At 35.4% G+C, this 14,300-nt stretch overlaps 1 protein-coding gene and 1 long non-coding RNA gene across 4 annotated transcripts; one reads left to right on the top strand and one right to left on the bottom strand.

The window, feature by feature from the left end:
• Positions 1-177: 177 nt before the first annotated feature.
• On the bottom strand, positions 178-13,132 carry LOC109546953. 3 transcript variants are annotated; one of them, XM_019918140.2, is made up of 7 exons: positions 12,869-13,132; positions 11,439-11,701; positions 1,910-2,055; positions 1,641-1,854; positions 635-816; positions 414-576; positions 178-362 (listed from the first exon to the last, which is right to left on the bottom strand). In XM_019918140.2, the coding sequence occupies exons 2-7, from the start codon at positions 11,539-11,541 to the stop codon at positions 232-234; spliced, it is 939 nt and encodes a 312-aa protein (XP_019773699.2). In that variant the 5' UTR covers positions 11,542-11,701; positions 12,869-13,132; the 3' UTR covers positions 178-231. The 3 variants fall into 3 exon arrangements, with proteins under 3 accessions (XP_019773699.2, XP_019773698.2, XP_019773697.2); XM_019918139.2 differs by having other exon boundaries at positions 1,907-2,055; positions 12,904-13,123; XM_019918138.2 differs by having other exon boundaries at positions 1,907-2,055; positions 12,869-13,122.
• On the top strand, positions 11,681-13,438 carry LOC125505160. Its single transcript, XR_007281965.1, has 2 exons — positions 11,681-11,814; positions 13,239-13,438. It is a non-coding gene; the product is annotated as an uncharacterized LOC125505160 (long non-coding RNA).
• Positions 13,439-14,300: the final 862 nt, after the last annotated feature.

Raw genomic sequence — 14,300 nt, 5'->3', positions numbered from 1 at the left:
GGGTCAATGAATTGAAATTTACGCAATTCAAAACTAAGATGCAGCAAATAAAATCTGCTGGTGACCCCAGTTTTATTTAGGTAATGCGACACTCAGCAGAACTTTCGGCAAATCGCATCAATGTTCCTAGAAATATTTTTTTCTGCAACTGACTGGGAAAAAAATCAACCTCAAAGAGCAAATTAATAATTTATTTAAATTGTATTTACATTCAATCTGCTTAGCTCTACATCAGTCTGCTAATCTTAGGTACATGTTTACAAGTAAAAGATAAACGACATTAAATGGCAAAATGCCGCTAAATTTTGGGCTTGAACTGGACGGCGATGGAAAATCCCTTTGCATCGCTTCAGATGATTCAGCTGGAAATAACCGAGATTAAAAACAAACTAATTTCAACCCACTGGACTCACCTTCAACTATAACCAGCTTCAAGCTATCCTTCCGTACAGAGGGCTGAAGACAGGTGTAAAGGCCAAAATCCTGCCACGTTACATAATCGAAGCTTAGAATGCTGTGAATGATGTTGTTTTCCTTGTTGAACGACGTCTTTATTGAAATCCTGGACTCTTTGGTCTGGAAAGTGCAAAAAATCAGGCTTATGGAAAGTTTAATGGTTTTTTTTTTAAGTTACATCTGACGAAATTTGGGTATCATCGTGCAGCCACCAAACATCCATATTAACATTTCTGGTGAACATCGGGAATATTTCGCAACTGATGGAAAAAGCAGACGCATGTTGGACGTATGCTTCTTTTGGTTCCTGGACTTTGGCAAAACCCAACCATTTTGAACTATCCTCGGCTTCTCCTAATGCTAAAAAATCCAATAAAATCTCCAATTTTTTCAAAGACTCCCTAAAATCAAAAAAAATCAAAAACACAAAAACAAAAAAGTCGTTGAAAACCGTCCTCACCTGACCTATTTCCGATATACAGCGTTTTATTGATCATTCGAATAGCTTTCAAATAAACACTTATATTCGATAAAATGGCAATAAAACCGAACGCTTGTTTGCAGTCGAAACTACTTAAATCCTCATTTATGTTTTCTCTTATAGCTTTACTCTGCGAAAATATTTACAGTTTGAAGTTAGCACCTCATCTGATGGTGAATGGATTTTTCAATTGCCGTAATAACCGGTTTAATGCCTGATTCGAAATCCGGCGATTTTTTCGCAACCCCCAACAATAAGCCTAATGGGAAAAAATCCTCTTCTTGAACAAGTGCGCAACTTGCGTGCTTGCGCTCATCACTGAAACTTTGGCTCAAAGTCCACTAAAACTTATCGTTCACATTTAATTACTTCTAGCCGAATTTCCGTGTTTTTATCGACTGGGACCGTCGACGAAAAAAAACCCAATTAGTTTTTCAATAATTAGATCGAGAAAACCCTCCGTAGATATGTCCAATTTAATCGTCAAATTCCCCTCGAGTGCCGTTTCGCCTGTTAGTTTCTACCCTTATAATTCAAAAAGTCACCTTTGATATATTGAAAAGGCGGACGAAAGGGATTGTTTGAAGAAGTTTTGCTTACAAGTTTCCTTGTGATTAATCGGTCAATTCTTCTTGAACTTAGTGCAGAAAAACCGCAATAGACTATGGTTTGGAAAATCAATTTTTCAGTCACTCCTTCTTACCAGAAACTGTTAGCTGATAGGCTAGACTCATTTTGGGTTCGCTGTTCACTTGGCACTCATACTGCCCTGCATCGTCCTCTTTAACGCCTCGGATCCGCAAACCCCAAAACTCAACATTTTTCTCAGAATGGATCACCTCAAACCGAAAGTCGCTGGCAAATGTATGAGGGCCTGAAGTGAGAATGAGAATATCTTTGGTCCTAATCCAGGAAACCTGAAAACAAGCATGAAAACTACTCAAAGCGCTAATTTTTGCTGATGTTTACCACTTTTCCTCGATCTAAGTTTCGAACTGTACATGGAATGACGACGGTTTGGCCTTCAATGGCTTCAATGTTTCTTCGGGAATTATCAGCGAAAAACACTGAAGAAGGCGATGAGGTAGTTTGGTTTGCATCTTGCTTTAGAGCTGCTCCTGCATAAAATTCACACTTAAGCAAATTAGAAAATGTTAATAAAAATTAATTTAATAATCACATTATGAGACTGAAAAGGGCGCAGTAGATCGTTAATTTAAAACATATTATTAACCGTAGTAAATTAAAATTAATCCCCGGCAAGGGAGAATGCAAAGCAGCCGAAAAATTTTCGAGAATAATTCCGAAAGGGAAACTTCCAGACGTTAATTTTTGCATAAAATTAGCTCCGGTATCCTTAATATATTAGGCATAAATAATGAAATTTATTTAGGGTGACTAAAATTTGAGCGGCCGACGAACTGCGGACGGTTTTAATACGAAATTTTTATCATCGGAATATCAATTATGATTTAAACGGAATTTTTAATACTTTATTAAAAGCAGGAATCGTTTTCAGGGCGCTATTAAGTGGTAATTGATAACCACGGTCGTCAAAGGTGGGCAATCAGTTGGGGGATTTCAAGCTGTTGAAGGGCGGCTATTTTAGAATTAAGGGAATTAATTAAACGATTTTAATATATTCACTTTCAATATTTTTACCTGGATTTTGCCACGAATTTTCAACGAAAAAGGTCCAATTCCGAACTTGTTTTGCTTGAAAGTTTCAATAGGAATATTGCTCCTCTTAAAAATGTGAGTTTTAGCGCTTCGAAACAAAGCCGCTTATAAATTCTGCAAAAGTTAATAAAATACTTCATCACGCTCTTCTTACTGAAACGTTTTTCTTTCAGAATGAATACCATTTTCTCTATTGTATCAAGACATTGTTTGCATACTTTTTATTAAATTGCGAATGGAAGATAAAAGGTAGATGAATTCTACAAGACTGAAGTTAATGTGACTCAATCCCATAGATAGTTCTTTGTTAATTCATATTCGTTTTATCCGCGTCTTCTATTTTAGTACTAGTTTTCTTTTTAATTAAAATATATCGTTTGTTTTAAATTACACCGTTGCATCCAATCAGCAAATGTACCTGCCTTTAAGTAAAAAGTCTAGAAGGAAATTTTGTGATCCGGCACTTCGTTTTGCAAGGTTTTGGTCTATTTTTTTTATATTTCATTAATGCTTATTAAAAATGTAATATCTTGTTAAATTAATCACAAATTTCGAAAATGTATGTACAATTTTCATCACACTGCCTCATGACTCGTCGAAAGTGAGTTAAAAAGATAAAACTGGAAAATGGCAATTTTTACTGAAGTTTTAAGTCGAACTACAAAGACCATTTTTTAATTTCCTTCTACATATAATTTTTTAATAAATTACAAGTTGAATATAAAAATTCTACAAGACTGAAAATACTAAATCCTTTGGGCTAAATCCCAAATCCTCGGTTTTGTTGTTTCGATTTTGTTACGAATTTCCAAACGAAAATTTTTAATTTAGACCAATTTGGAATATTTTTTCAATACCAGTTTAATGTGAGTATATTTGCTTTGCTTGGTTACTTTTCTTTTCTTTAATTAAGTAAATTGAATGAAAACGTCGTTGAATGCCACAAATGTGATTTCAGCACATCAAATACGCTGATGTTCCCAATTAGTTCTTTATCGTTAAGCGAGTAGATAGGAAAGCAATTTTGTGATCCGCCACTGCTTTTGCACCAATTTTTTTTAAATCCCTGCTTCATCCATATTAAAAAGGTTTTTTTTGGTTTTTTTACGTAAAACGCCCCATTCTAACTAATACATTTTTAAGCTAAGAATTAATACAGTTACAGATTTAGAATCACACCAAAAGATTAAAGTGGAGAAATTTGGAAAAAAATGTTGAATGTTCTGCTGGTCTAATAAATTTTCAACAAATTGACCATGAAAACAGTGAAAATTTCTAAATGAAGCAATTTTCAACCAACCATTATCTAAGCGCACATTTTCCTGTGATTGCCTGTAGAAAAATAATAAATAATCTCTATATATATAAAAATGAATGTATGTCTGTTTGTCTGTCAAAAATATATATTTTTTTTAAACGTATTTACAAAAATATCATGTTTTTGATTTATAACAACTGGCTGAAATCAAAGTAAAAAGAAAATCAAAAAAGTTTAAAAATATGTTGATAAGAATCCATTTTAAAACTCTGCTTCTGCATTAATAGTAGTAGATTTTTATACACAACAGCAAATATTAATAAAATGTGCAAAAATTAAATTTACAGAATGAAGAACAATGAAAGGCTAGTACTTTCGGCATGACCAAATCTGTTGAAGGTCATTACAAAGAAATCTATCATTGTAGACGCAATTACAGAATTGGCCAACTCCTGGCGCTAAAAAAACATTTGAACACTTGAAAAAATTGCAAAAGAAGATTGAAAAAGCTGAATCTCATCTAAGCGCCATCGATATGGCTCATGAGCTTAGTAGCTAAACACAGCCAACACATTTATAACTTTTGACAGGGAAAAAGTTAATTTCCTTCTTGCTAATTAACATGGCGCGTCTGTTTGATTGGTTGAACAAGTGTTCAGGGCAGGCGACCTTTTGCAAATCATATTACAATGCTGTAATTACAGTTTCAGCCGCTTCGAATAGTTGGATGATTGCCAAAAAAATTCGGGAATAATCCCCTAGACAGCGTGAGTATGTAGTAGTAGTTGTGTTACAGAATTGTTTTATTGCTCACAAGGCAGGGCTATTTCTAAACGATTCGTTGGAAATAAATCAGGAAAGCTTTTCGGGGTTTTCTGGTTCATCTTTGCGTCAAATCAACAAAGCTGAATGCATGAAACTACGGCCGCGAAGACTGTGAAGAGACATTTTGTCAGTGAATTGGCACGTTTATGATGTACTGAAACGGATATTTTTACCCTCGAAAAAACGCATAACAAAACCTACCTGCAAAGCTAACAGTACAGCCGCAAGGAAAACTGCCTTTTCTATGTAAATTTCGGTTAAGTTTATTTTCGGCAACGAGGCCCCAAGATTTATTCAATGGGCATTTTGCAGATTAACTGATTTTTTCCTGCAACAACCCGAGCTAATTACTCTGAACGCTGATTCGGACAAGGATTTTTTCAGCGGGTCTCACAATGCCTGAATGAAACATTTCTGACATACCTCCCATGTAGGATCTCCTAAAGGAACCTTTTCATATGTAAATTTGATTTTATTCTACACGGCTTAGAACTGTACGTACAGCAAGTCGAACCTTTATATTCTTATTTTATCCCTTGGAGCACGGCGGCACAATGCAACCCTTAATATTTCCTTTTATTGCCTTTCGCACCCTTAAAAGCACCACATAAAAGCCAACGACGTGGCTATTTTAATAAATGTTTCTCGGGGTGTTATTTCACTCTTGCTTTGGTTTTTATTAGGTTTAGTTTACTTTATTAAGATGAATTGCCGCTTGATTGTCTGATTTCCGGTGGGTCTGTTTGGGACGCCCTATCTGATTTATTTGCGTCAAAGCCCTAGTCAATATGATCAACAGCTCGGAATAGTTTCTCGTACTTTCCTTTGTCGCTAGTTGAATTGATTTTGTTTGATGAAATTCCTCAAAACCTGTATTGGTCATTAATTGCTTACTATTTTTGTTTGTTTTAACGACTTTTTGTGCTCCTTCTTACTTCTTTCTGTCAGTTTTCTTTTCTATCATTGAAAGTACTATGAAATGTTGTTCTAGTTCTTCGTTTGCTTATTTCGCCACAGCTTTGCAACCAACACTTTCTCTTCTATTTCATAGTTTGAGGACAAAGTTGTGCCGATTCTTCCGGGCACGACACTGTAAAGAACGCAAAAATATACACTATTTTTGGACAAAAAGTGTTTTCTTGCGTCTCAACCAGTATCCTACCCAAAGTGTATTTTGCTCAATAATATCTATTAACCGTTCTAAGTGTAAAAATGTTGTAAATTGTGAATAGTTAGTCGATCATTTGGATTTCCGCTTAAACGTTTTTTTTTTTGGTCTGTTCCGCTGTTTTGCTTCCATTTTCTAAATCCATGTTCACTCCTTATTGCCTTTTTGCCTCAAGCTGATTCGAATTCGGTTAACTGTTTCAAAAGCCGCCGAAGTTTGAATTTAAGTTGTTTTCAAATGGGTAAAACTTGAATTGTTTAAACTTAAAAAAAAAAGAACGTCGAATTTCTTGCGGTAGAAACCTGTTCTTCTCCAACCACAAAACTTTTGTTTTAATTTTTTATTTTCGCTTTTTTCAGTTATCTTCAAATCAATCTTGCTGATATAAAAACCGAGAAAATGACAATAATCTGCAGATAGAAAAACGATAAATTTTCCGAAGGAATTAACAATAATGACATCGCAATCGATTTGAACTGAAAGAAAAGTCAAAAATAAAATTGGGTCTATTTATACGTTGACTAATTGCCTCGGCTTATCAAGGCTGATGGTGCTCGTTAATTGAGCTGTTGTTAATATTTTCCTCAATTCTTTAGGCCCATTCGGCCGGAAAGAACTTTTAATTTTATTACGCCTGATGCTTTTTAAATTCCTTTTCAACGAACGTATAACTGAATTTATGTGACAGATTCGTTGAATAATCATTTAAGGCACTTCGGCTCATTATCTAGTCAGTTCTAGTCTAATGAGTGGGAAACTGGATGGTTGAGAAAAATATCAATAACCATCGTTAGGCCAGGATTATTTTACGCAACCGAACACCGGAATAACAATGAAGCAAAACGTGAAATATGTTTATTCAGCAATTTAAGCTGCACAGCTTAAACTCAGCTTTTGGAGAGTTTTAACGGCTTTAACGTATGGCAAGGGTGGATGCAAGTACTAATTTATATTCGCGTGTGGACTCAGTCTAATCCTCCGAACAGGCTTACCTTTCATAGAATTTAGCAACGAAAACTATACACAAAAGATGCTGTTTTAATATATACGAATCCCCCAGCAGGTTTTTATCTTTCAACTAAACTTTCCGCTGAAGTATCGTTAGCAATCTAATGCTTTCTTTTCTTCACTCACTCAATTATCATATTGATGAGCGGCCTACATGAAAAAACGGCCGGCCCTTAGCCCAGATCGGATCGATAAATATTATTTACCTGACACGCAAACTCCCATAAAAAACTTCCTATTTAAATACCTTTAACTAGACCAGATGGTTTTTATTAATGATGCTTTCAAACGTTTTGACAGCTTGATTTAACACCCTCCAGGAATTAACTCGTATTTCAAAACGGGCAACTCATCCTCTAATCGAATTAAATTTCCGAAAAAAATTATTTGAATTCCCTATTAAAACTACAGCCCCAGTACAACAGAGGAGATTTTTTCAAGTTGCATTAGAGTTCAGGGCAGAGGATATGTTCATATTAAAGAGCACATTTTATATTCGCAATGTTTTCTGAAGCCAATTAAAATAAACCTCTTTTTAAGTGAGAGCTTTGGAAAAACATCTTGAATTATGAATCAGATAGGATTATTTCTATGCAAGGAGATTTTCTGAAGTCGCGCTAGAGTTCAGGCACGCGAAAATGTTCCGTTCAAAGAGCACATTTGATAGCAACTTTCTCTTTGGTGTTTTTTGCAGCTAGTAAAAATGAACCTCTTTTTAAGAGAGATCTTATGAAAACCATCGAAATTTATCGTTTAAGATCGAAAACAAGGAATTTTCTGATCTTAAACGATAAATTTCCTCACATTCACTAGACAACCTGACTGAATAAAATAATTAAATAGCTATCCACTACAGAATAGAGGACTAGAGAACCAATCTCAGCTGATACTTTGTCTATGTTCACCTTAATAGCGGGTAAGTGGGAAAGAGCCTCATTTTCACTCAAAGTGTAGTCTGGTTCGAACGTACTCTATTGACAAGCCTTATTAGCAATTGAGTGGTTTATACAGGACTTACCATTTCTGAAATTAATTACCTTGATCAACCTTAGTCAGAGTGATTGAAAGACATTGCTGGGACTAGACAGGAGAAGTGAAAAAACTGGGGCCATAAATGTAAATTACTAGACAACAGTCCCTAAATTTTAATAGCAAAAAGCAGATGGGTTTTTCGATCAATCCACGGCAGTGGATGGTTTTATCGGACTTGTATGCGTGCCAAATGATCATGTAATTATGTGAAATTGAGGGGTTTGAGCGCACAAATTGGTCATAAAATTAACCGGTTCAGAAAATTTGTTTTAAATAGGTATTAAGGTTTTGGCTCATAATTGTTTTGAAATGAGGCGGCAACAAAAAGCATGGAATTTAAGCAATGGTTCATATCGAAAATTTTTTCGATTTGCATTTTTGCATTAATTTTCATAAATGAAATTAATGCTGCAAAGCGCTCAATCTTGCTAGGGAGAAGAAATTTTAAAATCTTGAAATTGAAATGCGCTATTTTGAAGCCAAAGCAGTGAAAACTTTACACTAAAAAAGTTCTTTATTCTTCATTTCGTGTATGTATAAAGTGTTGGCAGCGGTAACAAGGCAAATTTCGCCTCTTAACGATTAAGATCCCTCAACAAACGACAGTTAAAATGGCTCAAAATGTGCAATAATTTCCATTATTCCAGTTAGCAAGCCTTTTAGAGAATAGTTACATGGACGGTTCAAACGACTATTAATAACTGATCCAATTTTCAAATTCAAATTTTCGATTTTTTCGTTCATGTCATCTTGCTAACGCCTAAAAACATTCCATCGGGTAACTTTGAGCAAAAGTAAAAACTGTGGTTTTTTTCAGTTGTCTCGATTTATCGAGATTTCAAGCAACCGAATCGATGTGAAAACGACTAAAGTAAACCCGAAATAGGTTGCAACTGAACGAAACGGTGATTGCATCCGGCAAACCGTCAGTTTGTTTTCGTTTAATAAGTGCCTATTTGGCATTCCTGACATTGAGGAGCTTATTGAATTTTCTAAAAATATCCACCGTAAATGCCTCTACGATTTTTATAGCTTTAAATTCGTTACTATTATCAGAATGGAATTCTTGGAATTTTAGCTATTCTCAAAAGGTGCACGAAAACTATTATTTTTTTCTTCTTGAGACCAACAAACCTTAAGGCTTGTTGGTCTCGACTACTTCGGCAAACCCCTGCAAGTTTAAAAAAAATGCAAAACTTTAAAAAATTGCCTACATATGCCGCACTGTTCCGCCCCTGTTTGCCCATAAAATATATCGTATTTATGATAATACTTCATGAGGCTTTCCTGAATATATTAGAGCTAAGTGTCTGTTTAATATTTCTTTATTAAATTTCCTTCTAGGTTTCCGTGGTTTATGGCTTTTATGAGCTGCACTCCTCGGCGCATTCTCGTGTTGTCTGTTCAGGATTTGAAAATGTAATAAAATGTAAATTGTATACAAAACAAATTGCTACATTTGGAAATTAAGTCTAAGTGCGGATGCATTTTTTTTGTAAAATTTTGCTTGTAAAAAGTTTTGTTGCTTGCGTCCCCCAGTTTACATGGCGCATATTTGAAAAACGTTTTTATCAAATGAAAATCAAATAAAAAATCAAATCGGCGTTTTTCGCTATATTTTATCCCTGATGCTGACTGAAAGCGGGCAGACTATCATCATGACTAAAATAAAGCCGAAGAGTTAGTCAGAGAAAAGTAGCGCTTTTTTAAAAACCTAAAACCTAACTAAGCTAAACAACCATCGACCACTAGATCCACTTTTTGACCCGCCTTTTTCGGTCAATGTTTTGCGGAAAATGCGCCTTTCTTCTTGGGCCCATTCCCGTCATTGAAAAAACATTCACTATTCAACTCGTCCAAGAAAAGCAGCGTATTTTTGCAAACTAATGGCCAAAAATGTGACTGGAATGGTGGATTTTTGATCAAAGATTTGCAAATGGTTTGCGACGCGTTCAACCATCATCAGGACTTAAATCTACCGAAACATTCGCGCAAGCAAAACAGCGTTTTTTTGCCAACGGCTGGACGAAAATGTTAAAGTAAATAGTGATATATTTGGTCAATGGATGACGGAAAAACACTGTTTTACTTTGGACCACGTTTCGACTCTTATTTAGCCCTGTTGCTGCCCAAGAACAGCCATTCTGTTGAACAGAAAATTTCTGGATCTGTTTTATACAGAGTGGGCAAAATTGAAGTAACCAGCTAGAAGGCAGAACTTTTTCATTTTTTCGCTGGTAAAACCGTTTTTGACAGTCAATTTAGGCAAAACTGACCAAGTTGCAGAATTAAATACTGTACCAATATTTAGGAAAAAGTTCGATTTATAATCGTCGAAAGTTTCGATTTTGTGCCGTTGTCAAAGATTTTATTAGAACATTTCAAATTTGAACAATTTTTAGAGGCCTTTTTGGAAAAGCCTGCATTTTAAGAAATAATATTTGTAGACCTGAACTAGCTGGTCACTTTGTAAATGCAAGTGAGCTGCAGAAGCATCTTAAAAGTTTCATTTGGGTTAGTTTGGGTCATCAGCATCTTAAACGTAAAACCGTGTTTTTTTGCCAACCGTTGAGCGAAATTTTGAATTAAATAGCGAATTATTTGGGCATTGGATGACGAACAAAACGCTGTTCTACTTGGGATGCTTTTCAGCTATTATTTCCGAAACGTTGTTTTTTTCGTAACTCATCGACCGAAAAATCCGCTCTTTTCCTTCCATCTTGGACCATGTAGAAGAAATGGAAACATATAAGTGAACTTTTCTCATTGTGTTTGAGCCAGCAGTTATTTCCAACGTGGATATTCATAGTTCGGGCTCATGTGCAATCAGTACCTCAATTAAGCTTCAAGAACACGTCATGAACAAAGCATCCTGGTGGTCTTTAAATGTTTATCGCACCCATTCCCGATTCTTTTCCGACCTAGTTCGAATGCAAACATATGTTTCGAAAACAATTATTTATACACCCGATTTACCATTCGATATCCATTTGTTATCCGATACTTCGGCAGAAGAAGAAAAAACCGGGCCAGAAGAAAAAACCTAACAAATGACTGACGACTGAATACAATTTGGTTTTAATTATCTTGAAAAAGTGATAAATTTGTCGCGTTCGGGGCATTGAAGAAAACGCGTTGAAAGGAAAGTTTTTGATTTATATTAAACGTTGTAGAGTAATTGGATGGGGGTTAAAAGCGATTCAAATTCGTTTAGAGGGACATAATTTATAACCGTTGTTTCTCGTCGCGTAAAAATCGACCACAAACATTTAAGATATAGAAAGTAAATGTATATTGGCATCAATCGGCAGCTAATTTGGAGCGCTGGAAATAAACTCGCCTACTGACATCTTTTTCAGTGTAAGACAACTGTAAACAGCGGTTAAAAAAACTGATTTACTGGATCCCTTTTCCTTCATACTCAACTCTAAATGTTCAATGCAAATGTGATTTCAGCTCAATGGACACTAGTCTCCAGCCACAAAATATATGCAAAACATGCCCGATAACAGTCGAGAAACTAAACTTACCGAGCACATCTATAGGTGCAAACATAATACATAGAATACACACAAGGGAAAACTCAAACGTGAAACTATACAGCACTTGAGTTTCTCCATTTATCCCGCTCATATTTATATATAGCAACAGTTCACTGAGGAATTATTTACTTAGCAGTAAAGTTACATTTTGGCATAAATTTTACATAATCCCACGCGAATGATTGTTCACTTTGTTTCCTCCATTTCTGCCTCTTTTTGATGAAGTTTCCCAACGTTGTAAGCAGGTTTATCTGGAAAAGAAATCACATACTTAGTTTTATTATTTTAAATCCTTTAATTGTTTTTAAATGTGACCTTAAAAGAGAAGATTGGTGTTTCCAAAATAGGTTTCTTGCGGTTCACAGTAAGTAATTTAGTGTTGGAACTTTTGTGTTGCAAAGTTTAAATAATACTCCATTCTATCAAACACTATCAAAGGCCTTAGTGATGTCCATAAATATATTACGTTTTTTGCATGTTGAAATCTTTAAGTCTGTAGAAATAAAAAATATATTTGCGTCTTTCTAAGCGTAGATTATTTTCGACTTTGGGACAACTTTCTAAATTAAAAAAAATGCTTAATTTTTTCAAACTACATTTTTTATTGCAAACGGAACATCCGTTACATCTGATCTCAAATGACTGAAATTAACCACACAAAACAAGCCCTTGATTAAATTAACGAAACAGAAAAAAAACATTCCGTCAAGTAATCCTTCGAAAAAAAGCGGTCGCTTTAATAAAAATACGCCATTTCCAACGGTATTATTTAATCCAGAAGTCGAATTGAAAACTTTAAAAACATCGCATGCAAATTCGCTTTCTTTATATCTTGTTTCCGCGAATAATGGTTTCAAAGGCCGTTGCTTCGCGCCAACATGAAAACAAAAGGCAAAAAAATTGAAGAAAAGATATTCCAGAAAATATTAGTCTTGCATTCAGAGGCAGTGAACAGATACATTTTGAGGGGCTTTTCCATTTAAAACCGTGCCCATTTGATGCTTTTGATCTCGAATGTTAGATGCGAAGACGGTAATTTTTTGTTAAGGAAACCTTGTAAAAAAGTGCAGAGTGCTCCTAACAATGTGCAGATTATTTTTATAAACTTTTTTTGCCTAAACACAGATGCAAAATGAAAAAATATATGTGTTGCGACTACAATAGACGTTTATTTACAATTGGAAGTTTTCATCTTGAAAAAGAGCTTCTGAGGTAAATAACGGAAAGCAGCGAAACTTTTTACGACCTGAAAGCACCAATAAACGGACGTGACTGAGTAGTTAACATCTCTTTATGTGTCTTACTGGTCGGAGATATATTTTAAGCCAGTTTTCAACTGAAAAAAATCAAATTAGCTCCACAAACTATTGACAGGATAAAATGCTTTCAAGATTAGGCCAAAAAGGGTGAAAACTCACTTGATTCGGCAGCTAAAAGCAAAAATCAACTTTACCATTTGGAGCACAACGATAAGCTGGAAACGATTGTTTGGCAAGTTCACTCTAGCACTTTCAATGGCATTTGTTCGACATAAACGTTGCAAAAACTACATAGAAAACGGCATGATAAACTTGAAAGTTCGATTTAATAGAGAGCGCGCTTCCGTCCGCACCGTCTTTCAAAGTTATGATTCTCTCTATTGTTTTGTACTGAAACGTCCTGCCGTATTGTAGCTATTCTTTTCGCTTTTGATGCGGGCAACACGTGCTATTAGTACGTCGACTTATGTACGAGATTTGTTTGCAAAAATCGTCAAAACCAGTAGAATAAGAGCAATTTTATTTGCAGGAGAAATGGGGCAATTTTCCTGGAAAATGTCTGAGGATGAAGCGCAACCGAAACTTTTAGGGGGCTTCTGTAGCAGACTTGCATCTACAAAGTGACCAGTCAATTCAAGTGCGCAAAAATTTTTTTTGAAAGGCAGGCTGTTGCAAAATTTGCTCCAAAGTTCGAAATGTTCTAATAAAGTCCTTGAAGATGCCACAAAATCGAAACGTGCAACGATCGTAGAACGAGTTTTCTCCTAAATAATGGTATGCTATTTAAGTCAGTTTTGCGGACATTTACTCTCAGAAGAAGGTTTTACATCGAAGTAGTGAAAAAATGAGTGCGAGTCCTCACCCCTGCCTTCGGCTGGTTACTTGAATTTTGCCACACTCTGTAAAAAGTGGACACAGAAATGTTCCCGAAAAACATCTGAGGATGTAGAGCAACCGAAACTTTCAGGGGGGAAATGATAATACCATACATTTTGCAGAATTCTCAATTTAAAAAGATCCTTCCAGTTAAACCGTAAGCCAGCGGACTATTTTGGGGGCTGTCCCATCCAATTTATATACGGGGTAACCTAAAACTTAAACTAATTGGAGGGTGTAACAGGGTTTTTTTGTCTTTGAGAACTTTACACCCTTGCAAGCGCACTGTTTGCATTTTTAAAACCGCTAACAATAGGGATCGTATTAGATGTACATAGAAGGGCCCAAACTGCCAATGTAAAGCCGGAATAATTGTAATGATACTGTATAACGTCTGCGTTCTCCTGAGCATGCATAAATACAAAGCGTTTTGTTTTTGAGCATATCAAGTAAATTTTCCTGTTTGCTAAGTCTTGTGTTGCTCTTTGATGTCGCAAGTTTGAAGATGCGAATATTAGTGGCGTCGGCAGCAAAAAAGTACTATTCTTGGGAAAAAACTTCCTTTGATATTTTTCATTAAAATGGGACATGGCGATGAAAATAGAGTCAAGCCTGCTTGCAATTGTTAGCTTTGCAAACGAAGCCTGCAGGAAATTAATTATATTTTCTTTGCGAGCTCGTCGCAAGGTTAATGATAGTACAAGGGTGTTTTATT

The sequence above is a fragment of the Dendroctonus ponderosae genome, unplaced genomic scaffold (assembly GCF_020466585.1).
Source record: "Dendroctonus ponderosae isolate FM_Combo_2020 unplaced genomic scaffold, Dpon_F_20191213v2 Dpon_F_20191213_7, whole genome shotgun sequence".
NCBI lineage: Eukaryota > Metazoa > Arthropoda > Insecta > Coleoptera > Curculionidae > Dendroctonus > Dendroctonus ponderosae.
This window is presented reverse-complemented; position numbering and strand designations above follow the sequence as displayed.